The sequence below is a fragment of the Monodon monoceros genome, unplaced genomic scaffold, assembly GCF_005190385.1.
Source record: "Monodon monoceros isolate NGI ecotype Baffin Bay Population unplaced genomic scaffold, NGI_Narwhal_1 Super_Scaffold_10, whole genome shotgun sequence".
NCBI lineage: Eukaryota > Metazoa > Chordata > Mammalia > Artiodactyla > Monodontidae > Monodon > Monodon monoceros.
Window position 1 is genome coordinate 51739373 of NW_021703766.1, and position 14997 is coordinate 51754369.

At 49.1% G+C, this 14997-nt stretch overlaps 2 protein-coding genes across 2 annotated transcripts in view; one reads left to right on the forward strand and one right to left on the reverse strand.

Annotated features, from left to right (window-relative positions):
- NUP62 (nucleoporin 62) overlaps window positions 1-2897 on the reverse strand; it is a 25284-nt gene extending 22387 nt beyond the window's left edge. The window contains exon 1 of the mRNA XM_029213499.1: window positions 2766-2897. The gene's annotated coding sequence lies outside the window, so the exon portion shown is untranslated. The remainder of the gene's footprint in view (window positions 1-2765) is intronic.
- ATF5 (activating transcription factor 5) lies at window positions 2594-7013 on the forward strand. Its single transcript, XM_029213502.1, has 3 exons — window positions 2594-2816; window positions 4140-4436; window positions 5667-7013. The coding sequence occupies exons 2-3, from the start codon at window positions 4259-4261 to the stop codon at window positions 6326-6328; spliced, it is 840 nt and encodes a 279-aa protein (XP_029069335.1). The 5' UTR covers window positions 2594-2816; window positions 4140-4258; the 3' UTR covers window positions 6329-7013.
- The last annotated feature ends 7984 nt before the right edge of the window (window positions 7014-14997 follow it).

Below are 14997 nucleotides of genomic sequence, written 5' to 3' on the forward strand. Positions count from 1 at the left end.
AAACCAAATGAAGGGACATTCCATAGAATATCCAACCTGCACTCTTCAAAACTGTCAGGGTCATGAGAGACAAGGAAAGTCTAAAAAGTCTTTGCAGAGCAGAGGTGGCTGAAGAGACGGACGACTAAAGTGTAAGACGGCATCCTGGAGGGGATCCTGGAACAGAGGAAGGGCGTTAACGAACAACTGGTGAAATCAGAAGACAAGGTGGAGTCCAGGTAATAGAAACGTACTGATGTTGGCTCCTGAGTTGTGACAAATGTACGAGCACAATGCAAGATGTCCAGTGACAGAGACTGGATGAGGGGTATAAGGGGACTCTCTGCACTGTCTTTGCAGTACATCTACAATTACTCCAAAATAAAAAGTTTATTTAAAGAAAAATACCTAGTCCCCCGGTTATAATCTAGAAGGTCTTTTCGAAGAAGCCTGGGGAGTGATTGTGCCCCCTCACTGCCAGCGGCCTGTCCAACAGACTCCCCTAATCCCACCTGCTATCGCTCAAATATCTACACTGAGGAGTGGAAGTCGGTCCTTCTTACTTAGAAGAACTTTAAAAGCACTACTGCTTAGCAATGGAGATAAAACATATCCAACTCAATAAGAGTAATAATAAAACCCCCTTATGTAGCACCTACTGTGTGCCAGGCACTAGTCTAAGCGCACTTGACCCGGATTAACTCATTTAATCCTCAAAACAGTACTAAGAAGCAGGTACTATTAACGGCCACGTACCTCAGTACGTTTCTGTTAACTCCATGCTTTATTCTGGCACTGTTAATGGTAACCGAGGCACAGGGAAGGGAAATTGCCAGTAAGCTAGTAAGTGGGGTGTACTCAGCGTTTGAACCCAACAACTTGGCTCCAGAGACTGTGCTCTTAACCACTACTCTATGCTGCCTTGGTAACAACACAGCCCCTATAGGGCAAGAGCTGGCAGAGTGGACAGTTAAGTATCATAAGGGAACGTGGCCAGATCCCAGGAAAGACTTCCTGTATGCAACAGCAGCCTGTACGAGGGATATAATGTACAATACGTAAATATAATTAACTCTGCTATATGTTGTATATGAAAGTTGTTAAGAGTATAAATCCTAAAGCTCTCATCACAAGGAAAAACGTATGTATTTCTTCTATTTCTTTAGTGTTGCAATTGCAGGAGGTGACGGATGTTCACTAAACTTATTGTGGTAATCAATTCACGAGGTATGTAAGTCAAATCATTATGTCGTACACCTTAAACTTATACAGTGCTACACGTCAATTATATCTCAATAAAACCGGGAGAAAAAAAGAGCACATGCATTTGGAAGGAAAAAAGAAGCCTGTGTGCATTCACTCCCAGCTAACTCTCAAGATCAGGGCCCCCACCTTCTTTGGATCTTGATTCAGTCTCATAAGCACCACAAAAGTGATGAAAAGCTGAACTCCAGGTGTAATGTCCTGATGTGGATGAATGCAGGGTGGGAAAAGGAGGGAAGACCCACATCCACTTGGGGCTGGTGGAGGGTCCAGTGCAGGGGGAGGGGATGGCTAGGAAGCCCGATCTCTTTTAGCGATGCAAGTACAGATCTCCCTCTTTCTGGCAGAGTGTGAAGACTGATCTAGTGGCGGGGGCGGGGGCGCAGCCGAGGCAGAGGATCCTTCGAAAGGAAGTCTAGGGGAGGGGCAGGGACAGAAGAATGAACCAACGGGCCTGAAAGGAGTGCTAAGGATATGGGCTGAGGAGAGGTGGGCAGGGGATGGAGAAAAGATAAGACTGAGGGCGATGACCGACTCCCTGCATCAAGATGGGGCTGAGCGTCCATCATTTGAATGGGAGCGGGCAGGGATGGCTGGAAATCACCTTGGAGGAGTGAAGGAAACACAAGAACGACCTATTAGCAAGTGTTGCATGGTTAAGTGTCTGGGGCTCCGGCCACGGGGGTCGGAAGGGTTGACGCGGGGCTCAGAGTTCCCTCCTACTGATCATAAAAGACGCTGAGCGAGCATGTAGGAGGTGGGATCTGGGTTTCACAGGAATGGACTTATTTCTCACAAACGACCCCACCAGGTACACTTGATTATTCTCCTTACTTTACAAATAATCCCCTATCTGAGAGGCTAGAGAATTTATTTGTCCAAGGCCACCCTCGCCGGTCTCTGATTTGAACGGAGCGTGCTCTGTGACTCACGCCAGACTCTAAGCCACAAAAAGTGTTCTCAGAGTGGAACGGCAATTAAGGATAAAGAGATCAACATGTGGCTGACCGGAAATTCGCGAAGCAGGGGAAAAGAAAGGCGAAATGAACTAGTGCGGGTCTCAGGGAAGAGGAAGGGCCGAGTCACCAAATCAGAGGGAGCAGAGAGCCGGACCGCGGACCCCAGAGTCAGAGGGAAAGAAGGGTCGGCACCCCCGAAGCTGGGAGGAAAGCGGGGCTAGATCTACAGGTCAGAGAAAGGAGAGGCCTGAATTCCCGGGGTGGGAAGGATGAGGGGGCCGGATCCCGGGATCCCCGAGCGCGGGCGGTCAGGCCCGCCTCACGGTTGAGGCCGCGCGGGGCGGGGCGCGGAAGGATCCGGGCAGGCCGTGCTGCGCCACCTCCGGTATATCTGTCCCCAGTCCACGGGGTCACCTCATTCCCCACCCTCAGATCATGATTTCTCCTCACACTACCGCGACGCCACCTCAGCCCGCGTAGCCCCGGCCATGGCTCTGTAGCCGCGACCCCTCTGTGCCCCCGGCCAGTCTCCGCGCTCACCGCGCCTGCGCTCTCCGCTCCTACCTTCTTTCTTCAGCCGAGGCTGCCGCCGCCTCTCCTTTGCGCAGCCATGGAGTGAGTAACCGCTCGCCTCTCCCTCTCCCGCCCTTTCGAAGCTCGCGGCCCTCACAACCGAGTCTGGGGCGTAGGGAGACGAGACTGAGGAATCACGGTCGCGCAGGCGCAGAAGAGGGAAGACGGGTCGTTCGCGCGCGCGGTTGAGCATGCGCACTCGGCCCGATGGGGGGAGGGTGCGTTCTTCCAGACAACGTTGGTGTTTAAAGACAGCACGTGTGCGTTTGCGCCTGCGCACTAGTTCCCAGAGAGGGTGGTGGTTCGCCCCCGCCCTGAATGAGTCTGCGAGCGATTGCTCATGCGCATCTGTCCACCAGCGGTAGTATTTCTATGCAAAGGGCGGGCAGTAAGCAGCCGCACGTGCGCACTGACCCCCAGGAGGGCGGAGGCCTGAGGGAGCAATGGGGCCGCTACGGCGGTGGAGCATGCGCTTTAGCCCTCGGCGAGAGCCGCGTGTGGATGGCGGAGAGTGAGGAGCTGTTCTCCGCCTGCAGCCTCCACCCGCCCGCCTCCACTTTGCTCAGGCGCAAAGCACATCTTCCCTCCGTTTCATTCAGGCACCTCCGGGGGGCGGGGGGGGGGGCTGGTTTAGATTGACAGGGGAGAAGGCGGGACTTAGAAACGACCCGTTTAAGGGGATGGAGCTAGGATAAGAGGCGTCACGGGGGGTGGGGCTTGGGGGGGGTAACCCACGGTGAGAAGGGGCGGGACTAAGAAAACCGTTAGCTGAGGGGATGGTGTTTCTATCTGAGAAAGAGGCGAGGCCTCTGGGCAATCGTCGGGGAGGGGTGGAGCTAAAATAAACCGTGGGGGCGGGATTTGGAGGGACAGTGGCAATCACCGCAAAATTCAAAGGGAAGGGTGGGATTTGAACGGATGACATTGATGAAGGGGCGGGACAGGGGGGAATTCCCCTGGGAAGAGATTTGAGATGGAATCTAGGGAGGAGCTGGGGCCTAAAGGATGTATTTTAGAGGAAGAGGTGTGGCTGCAAGAAAATTCCCCTGGGATTGAGTGTTTTTTTTTAATGAAACGGAATATTATGCGGTAGGTGGGAGGGACTTAAGGAAATTCCCCTGGGAGACCATAGGTTTCTGTATTGGAAGGATTGGGTCTGGGGAATTCTGAAGAAAAGTAAGTCGGACGTAAAGAGAATTCCCTTGGGAATGGGTGGGGCTCAGATTTGGGGAAAGAAAGGGCAGATTTAGAATTCTGAAAGGGCAAGGAATCCCGGGGCCCTGGGGGTATGGCTTGGTTTCCCCGTGGCTTTGGCAGTAGGTTAGGCTGGCCCCTGACCCACTCACTTTTGTGTCACACTCGTAGGTACTCCGCTTTTGCCTTGGTGCCTGTCTTCGTCCAGCTGAGTAACCGCCAGAGCCTCCTGCCACTTGTTGGTGCAGCCTTCTCCATTGCCATCCGTGCCCAACGCCCGTGCTGCAGCCATGTCACTCCTGGCGACCCTGGGGCTGGAGCTGGACAGGACCCTGCTCCCAGCTAGCGGGCTGGGCTGGCTCGTAGACTATGGGAAACTCCCCCTGGCCCCTGCCCCCCTGGGCCCCTATGAGGTCCTTGGGGGAGCCCTAGAGGGCGGGCTTCCAGCGGGGGGAGAGCCCCTGGCAGGTAAGGGCAGGCAAAGAATGGAGGTGGGGTGAGCTGGGCTGTGGGGGGCAGGGGAGAAGAATTCATTCATTCACTTTTCATTCATTCAATAAGTATTTATTGAGCATGTATAATATGTCAGGCACTGTCTTAGGTGCTGGGGATACAGCTGGAAACAAGACTGACATGATCCCTGCCCTCTTGGAGCTCACACTTTACTGGGGAGACAGACAAGAGACATATTAAACCATGATGCATGGGGATAAGTGGGAAACACTTAGTAGCTGAGCTTAAAAATGACAAGGGGGATTTTCCTGGTGGCGCAGTGGTTAAGACTCCCAATGCAGGGGGCCCAGGTTCGATCCCTGGTCAGGGAACTAGATCCCACACGCATGCCGCAACTAAGAGTCCGCATGCTGCAACTAAGGAGCCTGCCTGCCTCAACTAAGACCCGGCGCAACTAAATAAATAAAAAATAAATATATAAATAAATATATTTTTAAAAAATGACAACAAGGACACGTTTAGAGCGGGGAACCAGGAAACCCTCTCCAAGTCAGTAACATTTTGGCTGAGACCTAAAGAATGGTAAGGAATGAGCCATGAAAAGGGAAGAACTGGGCTTCCCTGGTGGTGCAGTGGTTGAGAGTCCGCCTGCCGATGCAGGGGACACGGGTTCGTGCCCCGGTCCGGGAAGATCTCACATGCCGTGGAGCGGCTGGGCCCGTGTACTGCAAAAAAAAAAAAAAAAAAAAGGGAAGAGCTTTTCAGGTGGAGGAAACAGCATAGGCAGAGCTCTTGAGGCAGGAAGTGTTTTATTCATTAGTGTATCCCAAATGCTTGGTACATAGTGGGTTTTCAATAATTAATTAAAGATGAAACGGGGTGTGTTTATGTGTGATTTAGTTTGCCGTTTACGAGTAAACTAGAGGGTAAATCAAGAAACCACAGATGTAGGCTAATCGGTAAAGAGGATGTTAGAATGGTTGAAGAAATGGCTGGTTGACTGTTTTGTTGTTTGGGTCATTGGTTGGTTGACTGGTTCATTGATTGTTTGGCTAATTGGTCGGTTAGTTGGCTGGTCTGTTGGTCTGTTGACTGGTTTGATGATTCCTTGATTGGTTGGTTGACTGATTGGCTGGTTGGTGGTTTTACTCAACGAATGGGACGAATGAAGTAGTCGTGAGTGGGACCTGGTTGGGTGGAGGCTTAGGAACTCAAGGAGCTTTCTGTCCCTCTCCAATCCTCCAGGCGACGGCTTCTCTGACTGGATGACCGAGAGGGTGGACTTTACAGCCCTCCTCCCTCTGGAGCCCCCCTTGCCCTCAGGTGCCCTCCCCCCACCTTCCCCACCCCCACCTGACCTGGAAGCTATGGCCTCCCTCCTCAAGAAGGAGCTGGAGCAGATGGAAGACTTCCTTGATGCCCCACTCCTCCCACCATCCTCCCCACCTCCGACACAGCCAGCACCGGCACCCGCCCTCTCCCTTCCCCTCCCCCTGCCCACCTTTGACCTCCCCCCGACCCCGGCCCCGGACACCCTCGACTTGTTGGCCATCTACTGCCGCAGTGAGGCCGAGCAGGGGGACTCGGGGTTGGCGCCCCTGTGCCCCCCACAGCAACCCCCTTCTCCTCCCCCTCAACCCTCCCGCCCCACCCCCTATCCCAATCCTGCCGCCACCCGAGGGGACCGCAAGCAAAAGAAGAGAGACCAGAACAAGTCAGCAGCTCTGAGGTACCGCCAGAGGAAGCGTGCAGAGGGCGAGGCCCTGGAGGGCGAGTGCCAGGGGCTGGAGGCCCGGAACCGGGAGCTGAGGGAGAGGGCTGAGTCGGTGGAGCGGGAGATCCAGTACGTCAAGGATCTGCTTATCGAAGTGTACAAGGCTCGAAGCCAGAGGACCCGGCCCAGCTAGCTGGGCCGGGTCTTCAGGCCATAGCGGGCATGCTGCTCTTCGGCTGTGTCTCACTTCTGTTTCTGGGGCTGAGCTGGGAGGTCCCCCATCATCCCCCTGCCTCTAGCTGCCGTCCAAACTTCCCCTCCCCCTCCACTTTTATCCTTGCCTCCTTTCCTGTCCATTCTGAATTTGCTCCCCTCCTCCCTCCCCAGAATCATGGAATGTTTGGCCTTAGTCAACATCTATACCCTTCAACTAACAGCTGAGGAACAGAGGCCCATGGGAAATTGGGGGGGCAGGGGAGAGCTTGGAAACCTGGTCTCTCAAGCAGGGAAGTGAGGCCAGGAATCTCTGCAGAACATCTATGCAAAGGAGGACAGGGAAGCCATCTGGAGACTACGTCAGGGAGGGCTTTAAGAAAGCTGCCCGTAGAATACAAGCAAAATAAGCCAAGTGACCTTGGGGAACTACATTTGGGGGTGGAACCAAAAGGTGGCCGAGTTCACAGAGCAGGTGGATAAGTGGGCAGCTGGGGAGGTGGGCGGGTGGGGGGGAATGGCCATAATGGGTGACTGGGTGTTCATTTTAGCTCTGGGAGGAAATCAGTGTTTTGTGAAGGTGTTGGGGGAGGGGCTGCCTCTAGGTGAGGGAGGGCGGGGACTGATCCTTTCTGGGGGTTGTGAGTGGAAATAAAATGAAGAATTTCCTCTGGCTGTGCGTCTTGTCTTTGAGAGGAGAAGTTGCTCGGAGGGCAGTCTTAGACCAAAGACGATAATGATAATAATGGAAATAACATAATACTTATGGTCAAGCACACACACCGACACACCGACACACAGTCAAGGCCAAGACGGGACTGATTGAACGGGTAAATGTACAAGACCCACTTTAGCTTCAATTTGTTACTTACGTAGACAGGGAAAAGAGAGAATAGCCAAAGGTGCGAGCTCCACGTGGTCCTTGTCACCAAAAAGGGTGACACCAAAAGGGGCTAGATGGCTGCAGCACAGTTGTGGGGTACCCTGTGATGAAGAGCCAGCCGTCTGAGCAAAGCTTCCCAGGGGAAGTCGGGAGGAAGTGGGAGGTGGCCTGGTAGCCATGGCGGAGACATTCAGCTACATCTGTTTTTTGAAGGCTTACTGTGTACCGAGTGCTATTTTAAGCATTTTGCATGATTATTTCAGTCAACCCCAAAGGAAGGTATTGTTAGGTTTTGGATGAATAACCACAAACACTCATTCCATCTGTGTGGTCTCTGCCGAGCACTGGCTGGGAGAGGAAGGGCTGGTCACACAGTGGTGAACAAAGTCATGTTTTCTGCCACTGTGGAACCTACATTCCGGTTGGGGAGACAGAGGTGATATAACTTGACCAAGTGTATTAGTTACAAATGCTTTTGGCTGCAAGTAACAGCAGACCTGCCCATCAGTGGTGTGCACGTAAGTTTTTTCCCACAGAAGTCTAGAGGGAGGCTGCTGCTGTTAACTGAAGTCTCTCTGATTCTCTTGGCTTTTACATCATGGTCACAGGATGGAGGCCACAGCTCCAGGCATTGTATCTAAATTTGAGGCAGGAGGTCAAATCTTTCTTAGCTGACTCTGGTAGATTTCTGCTTACATCTCATTGTCTAGAGCTATGTTACATGGGTACTCCTAGCTGTAGGAATGGAATATGATTCAGCCTTAAAAAGGAAGGAAGTTTTAACACATGCTACAACGTGGATGAACCTTGAGGACATTATGCTAAGTGAAATAAGGCAGTCACAAAAGATAGTGTATGATTCCACTTATATGAGGTACTATTCAAGGTCCTCAAGTTTCAACCAGAAGTAGAATTGTTGAATCAAATGGTAATTCTATTTTTAATTTTTTGAGGAACTGCCCAGCTGTGTTCCACAGTGGCGGCACCATTTTACGTTCCCACCACCAGTACGCAAGGGTTCCAGTTTCTCCAATCCTTGCCAACTTAGTCTTTTCCTTTTTTTAAAAAAAATTTTTTTGTTTAATATTGAGTTGGCCAGGGCTTCCCTGGTGGTGCAGTGGTTGAGAATCCGCCTGCCGATGCAGGGGACGCGGGTTCGTGCATCTGGGAAGATCCCACATGCCATAGAGCGGCTGGGCCCGTGAGCCATGGCCGCTGAGCCTGCACGTCCGGAGCCTGTGCTCCGCAACGGGAGAGGCCACAACGGTGAGAGGCCCGCGTACAGCAAAAAAAAAAAAAAAAAAAAAAATTGAGTTGGCCAAAAGGTTCATTATGGAAAAAACCCGAACGAACTTTTTGGCCAACCCAATAGTAGCCATTTGTGATGGTTGTGTGGCATATGCCTAAGATGTTTAATTCAAGAAGAATCAAGGAGTGTGTTTAAATATACTGTCGATTAAGGTATCGATGTACCAAAGACCACATAACAGAGGCTTTAGTGAGATGGATTGATTTTCTCATGTAAATATCCACACTGGTAGGTGGGGCAGGGAGTAGGTCGGCCCTACCTGCTGAGGTGATCCATGGACCCAGTTTCCTTCTACCTTGTTGCTCCACATCTCCCAGCTCTGGTCCTCAAACTTGATTGTGCATGAGAATCCCCTGGACGGTTTTTGGAAACACAGTCCTGGGCCCCATGCCCCAGAGTTTCTGATTCAGCAGGTCTTGGATGGGGCCTGAGAATTTGCCTCTCTCACAAAGCCCCAGGTGCCACTGCTGCAGCTACAGCTGGTCTGGGGACCACAATTTGGGAACCATTCTCCTAAAGTGTCAGCCTCTTCAAGACATTTGAAGCCAAGTCATCATCGCTATAACTTTGTTATGGAAAGCAGGAAAGGGCAAAGAGATACTGGAGAGCAAGCAGCTTCCTTTTAAAGACCCTCCTTTTAAGGATGTGAGCTGGGAGTTTTCCACATCTTTTCTGCTCCCTTCCTTTGGCTGAAATTTGTCACGTGGGAACACCTACCTGCAAAGTAGCCTGGGAAATATAGTCTCTAGATGGGTGGTCATTTTCTCAGCCAGAGCCTAGGTGGTCCTATTACCAAAAGGAAAAGGGGAAACTGGATGTTAGGGAGTCTGGTCATTAAGATAGAACTAAGAGAGTCAGCCGGGGTCAGGAATACAGGGATGCAGGGGCTTCTAGGCCAGCAGTTCCCAATGTTGTCTGGGGACCTCAGGGTCCCCAAGGCACTTTCAGGTATTTTACAAAGTTAAAACTATTTTCAGAGTAATAGTAAGATGTTATTTGCCTCCCTCTCTCCCTCTCCCTCTCCCTCTCCCTCTCCCTCTCTCTGGAATTTTCCAGAGGTTATGTGATGTATGACATCGTTACTCTGATGGCTAATGGAATATGTGTTTTTGTATTCTCAATTTAAAAGTTTTGTAATTTTAATTGCTAAAACCGAAACAGGAAGGAAAGGGACAGGGCACAACCTTTAAAAGAATGACATAACCATAGGACATGACAAAAACTGGTTAGAACTAACTAGGTCCGAGATGGCAGAAGATTTGACTTCCAGTGGACCTTGAGCCTCATTCTATGCTCATTGTAATACATTAGCATATGCTAAATGACACACCCACCAGGGCCATGACAGTTCAGAGGCTAACCATAAAAGGCCAAAAAGTGGGCAGTGGCCCAATTCCTGGAAATCTCCGCCTCTTCCCCCAAATAGTTGGAATAATCCTGCCACTCATTAGCCTGTGAAATTACCCAGCCCATAAAAATTAACCACTCCATACTTCAGGTCTTCTTGCCTTCTGAGATGGCCCACATTTTGTTGGTGGAGTGTGTTTCTCTCTAAATAAATCCACTTCCTACCTATCACTTTGTCTCTCACTGAATTTTTTCTGAAGCGAGACATCAAGAAACTGAGCTTCATTAAGTCCTGAGACCAGGTGTGTGATCTCAATTAAAAGACTGTGGATTCAAGTCCCAATCTGAGTTCTGGCTCGGTTTGAGTCCTGGCACGTGGGACTATAAATATTGATAGATATAACCCATGCAAACAAAAGTTCTTTGGGGTCTCTGTTATTTATTTAAGAGTGCAAAGGGGTCCCTGAGACCAAAAAGCGTGAGAACTGCTATGTTCGTATTTATTTCTACTTAAATTCAAGTCTCGACACTTGGGCCAGCCAGGTGTTGTGAATTGGGGCTGAAATTCCACCTGAGGGCTGACCTGGCCAAAGGGGCAGGTTTTGCCCTTCTCCACTCGACAGTAAAACATATTTGTGACAGTGCTGACATTTACCTGAGCCTTATGCGTCTGGACAACAGAGAAGAAATCCCCTGCCCTGCACCCTACCCCCCAACTTCTGCTTTCCAGGAAATGGCTTACTGCCAAGAAGCACCCTTCCCCATATGACTTAGATAAGACCCATGGATGAGCCCCTTGTTGACCTAAGACAAGGCAACACACAGATCCTCCAAATTTCCATTTTTTGGACTCATAAACGATTAGCTGTTTTGCCCACCATGGATCAGTCGGCACAAAATGCTTGTTAACCAAACCTAAGTTAAGTCTCCCACCACATCCCTTCCAGAATTTTGGTCCATCCTTAGCCTGAGCCCTAATACAACCTCTGAATAGGGTGGCCTCAGGATAAACCATTCTCTCTGATCTACTGTTCTAGCAAGCTACCTTGTCATCCCACTTCCCCACATCTCATTCTTTTTAGCCTTGTTTACTCCTCCCTATAAAAGAAAAACTCTGCTGTCTGACCCTTGTGCAGCTTGCAAATCTTACGGTTTTCCTGATTATAATAGTGCCTCTCCCATTGCAATAGCCCCTCCTCTGCTTTGCAATAATCCTTTTGAAGAAAGTCTTTCTTTACCAAGTCTGAATTGTTTTTCATTGAGGTGAAATTCACATAACATGTAATTAACCATTTAAAAGTGAACAATTCAGTGACATTTAGTTCACACAATGTTGCACAACCACCACCTCTATCTAGTTCCAAAACATTTCCATCATGCCAAAATATAGCCCCATGCCCTTTAAGCAGTTACTTCACATGCACGCTCTCCCTCCAATTTTTTTTTTTTAAGTTATTTATTTATTTATTTTTGGCTGCGTTGGGTCTTCGTCGGTGCGTGCGGGCTTTCTGTAGTTGCGGGAAGTGGGGGCTACTCTTCCTTGTGGTGCGCGGGCTTCTCATTGTGGTGGCTTCTCTTGTTGCGGAGCATGGGTTCTAGGCACGCGGGCTTCAGTAGTTGTGGTTTGCGGGCTCTAGAGCGCAGGCTCAGTAGTTGTGGCACACGGGCCCAGCCGCTCCGCGGCATGTGGGATCTTCCCGGACCGGAGCATGAACCCGTGTCCCCTGCATCGGCAGGCGGACTCTCAACCACTGCGCCACCAGGGAAGCCCCAAATGATCTTTAGCGCTAACTCTCCTCTGGCATTCCTGTGGATTTTGGCTTGGGAGGTCCTTGACAATTGTTGCTCAGAAGATGATTTTCATATTTGATCTGTCACCTTTATGCATATTTAAGAAGGATGGTTTGTTTGAACAATCTAGAATAGGCACAGACTCTTGATCTCCATCTCTGATTCGTTTTGTTACCTATGAAGACTTGCAATTTTAAGCCCAGAAAGAAAAAAAAAAAAGAAAAGCCCGAGTTCTGGAATGTCAATAATTTACATCGTACATGACAAGAAAACCACAGGCCAGTGTGGCTCAATCTTATCAGCAAAGAAGGAGAAAGAACTAAATTAAACTTGACTTAATAACAGTGAAATTAGGAGAACTTAGTGCTTTTTCTCCTCCAGAAAAACAGGCGTCTTTGCCTCTCTAAGCCTAGGTTCCTTATCTTGAAGTCAGGGATGGCAGTGCTGGACCTGAGAGGTAGCACAAATGTGGAGAGAAATCACGAGGAATTTGGAAAGAGTTGGACCTGGGAGCTAACCCTTTCTCCATCATAATCTTTCTTCGTGAGCTGAAAATAATGGTGCAGATGGGCACCCATTATAGAGTCGGATATCAATTTAAAGGATTTTGACCAGTGTTTAAAGATATGAATAGAACAGAATACAAAATACCATGTATCACAGAGTGGTATTTTGTGAAACTATGTTGATGTGAAATCATATCTTACTTTGCATCACGGTCAGAAAAGTTTGGAAGCCAAAGTTATGAAGCACCCACTATCAAATACTGATTTTCAGACAACTGCCCACCCGCTATCAACTCCCTTTCAAAGCTGCCGATTCAACCACACCCAAAGCAAACGTTCCTGGTCTCCCAGCGTCTCTGTCTTAGCAGGACTCCGCCGCCAGGTGGCGCCTGTGCCCCGCTGTGAGTGGGTTAACCTCCAACCTTGACTCAGCCCAAGCCCGTGATTTCCTTGGGGTCTTCTCTCGCCCCGAGGATCCGGTTTACTGGGACTAGAAGCCCTGACCACGAACAGAATTCCCAGAACAGAGAGCGGCAGGAGGGTGCAGGCGGTCACGAAGGGATGTGGCCATCCTAAAATATCCACTCATCCCTTCATTCCACAGTGTTCATTAAATGCCTCTGTGCACCTCCCAGAGCTCACATCCCTGTATGGGAGGACGGACGAGACCTCAAATTCACCACCCTGCCGGTACAGGAAGGCCTCCCCGCCTAGTCTGGCGCGGGACAACCCGGGGTGGAATCCAGGAGGCTGTGTGACCTTGGGCAGCTCGCTTAGCCTCTCTGTGCCTCAGTTTTCTCTGCTCTAAAATGGGACTAATAGCACCTACTTGATAGGGCTGTCTGAACATTAAATGAGTTAATATTTGTAAATCACTTTGAAGGGCCTGGTGTGTTTGTTAAACCAATTGCTAAAAATTCCCACTTTACGGAAGAGAAAACTGAGGATCACAGTAGGGGAGTGAATCACCAAAGCCACATTTCCCCACCTAGGGAGATCTCTGAGTTGAGTCCAGTGACCTTGATTCCACGACCAGAGTTTTTCCTCGGCATTGTGCTTGCGGTAGAAGTAAACCCAGTTCCCTTGGCATAGTTGGCGGGGGGCGGGGAGCTGCCCAAGCCAGTGAAATACTGCAAAGGAGCCCAGGGTCCAACTAGACAACAGTTAGTACTGGAGTCACAGCTGAATCTAGCGTGGGGCCCTGTCTCTGGGTCAGTGGAATAGCCAGACAAGTAAATAAATCATTTTCTTACAATGAGCGACATCCAGATTGCAGTAAAGACATAAAGAGAAAGTAATGTGAGCTGGTCAGTAAGTGTTATGGAGCTACACTGCCTCTTCAGTACTGAACCGTGATGAATTATGAAGTAAGGTTGGGCGTGGCATTAACCCTCCTTCAGGAGAAGGGATCTAACAGGGCTAGAAGGCAAAGGCCAGTTACATTAACAGGTCCCGAGATTCCTGTATCACCTACGTATGCTGCTCTGTGGTCTTGCCCTGAATGTTCAACCATGTTCAAGTTCCACCTGGAGTTCCCAATGACCATCTGACCAAGTGTACTGGGTTGGATAGTGTCTCCTCCACATTTATGTTCTTCCCAGAGCCCCAGAATGTGACTTTGTTTGGAAATAGTGTCATTGCAGATGTAATTGGTTAAGATGAGGTCACATTACCGTAGGGTGGGTCATTCATCCCATATAACTGATGTCCTTACAAGAAGAAAAGAAACACAGAGATGCAGGGAGAAGGCCAGGTGAAGACAGAGGCAGGGATGCATCCACAAGCCAAGGGATGCCAGAGATTGCCAGCAGCCACCAGAAGCTGGAAGAGGCAAGGAAGGGTCCTTCCCTAGAGACTTCAGAGAGAGGAGAGCCCTGCCAACACCATGATTTTGGACTTCTAGCCTCCAGAACTGTGAGAAAATACATTTCTGTTATTTTAAGCACCACAGTTTGTGGTGCTTTATTACGGTAGTGCTAGGAAAACAATCCACCAGGGGGTAAATGACTCAGTCCTGTTTCATAGCTGGTTTGAATTACTATGTTGATAATAGCCAGAAATGTGCTGTTTCTGTATTAGTGGCCCTGAGGACTTAAAAAAATTGTGTTAAAAATACAAAATATATAGCAGTGCTGTTTACAGTAGCAAGACAGGGAAGCAACCTAAATTTCCATCGACAGAAGAATGGGTAAAGAAGATGTGATGTGTATATATACACACACACAATGGAATATTACTCATCCATAAAAAAGAATGAAATAATGCCATTTGCAGCAACATGGATGGACCTAGAGATTATAATACTAAGTGAAGTAAGTCAGACAGAGGAAGATATCATACGATAGCACTTATTTGTAGAATCTAAAAAAATGATACAAATGACCTTATTTACAAACCAGAAATAGACTCACAGACATGGAAAACAAACTTATGGTTACCAAAGGGGAAAGCGGGGTAGGGATAAATTTGGAATTGGTAATTAGCAGATATACACTACTATATATAAAGTAGGACCTACTGTATAGCACAGGGAACTATATTCAATATCTTGTAGTAACCTATAATGGAAAAGAATCTGATAAAGGATAGATATATATGTCTAACTGAATCACTTTGCTGTATACCTGAAACTAACACAACATTGTAAATCAACTATACTTCAATAAAAACATACATAACATGACGTTTACAATTTTAACCATCTTAAACTGTACATTTCAGTGGCATTGAGCACATTCACAGTGCTGTGCAACCATCACCACTATCTCGCTCCCGAACTTTTTCATCCCCTCCCCCACCCCAAACAGGAAGCC

Bases quoted from the DNA above. Each gene is read 5' to 3' on its own strand.
- ATF5 (XM_029213502.1), top strand. From the start codon at position 4,259: ATGTCACTCCTGGCGACCCTGGGGCTGGAGCTGGACAGGACCCTGCTC. The intron at 4,437-5,666 runs GTAAGGGCAGGC...CCAATCCTCCAG, and splicing joins GGGGGGAGAGCCCCTGGCAG to GCGACGGCTTCTCTGACTGG.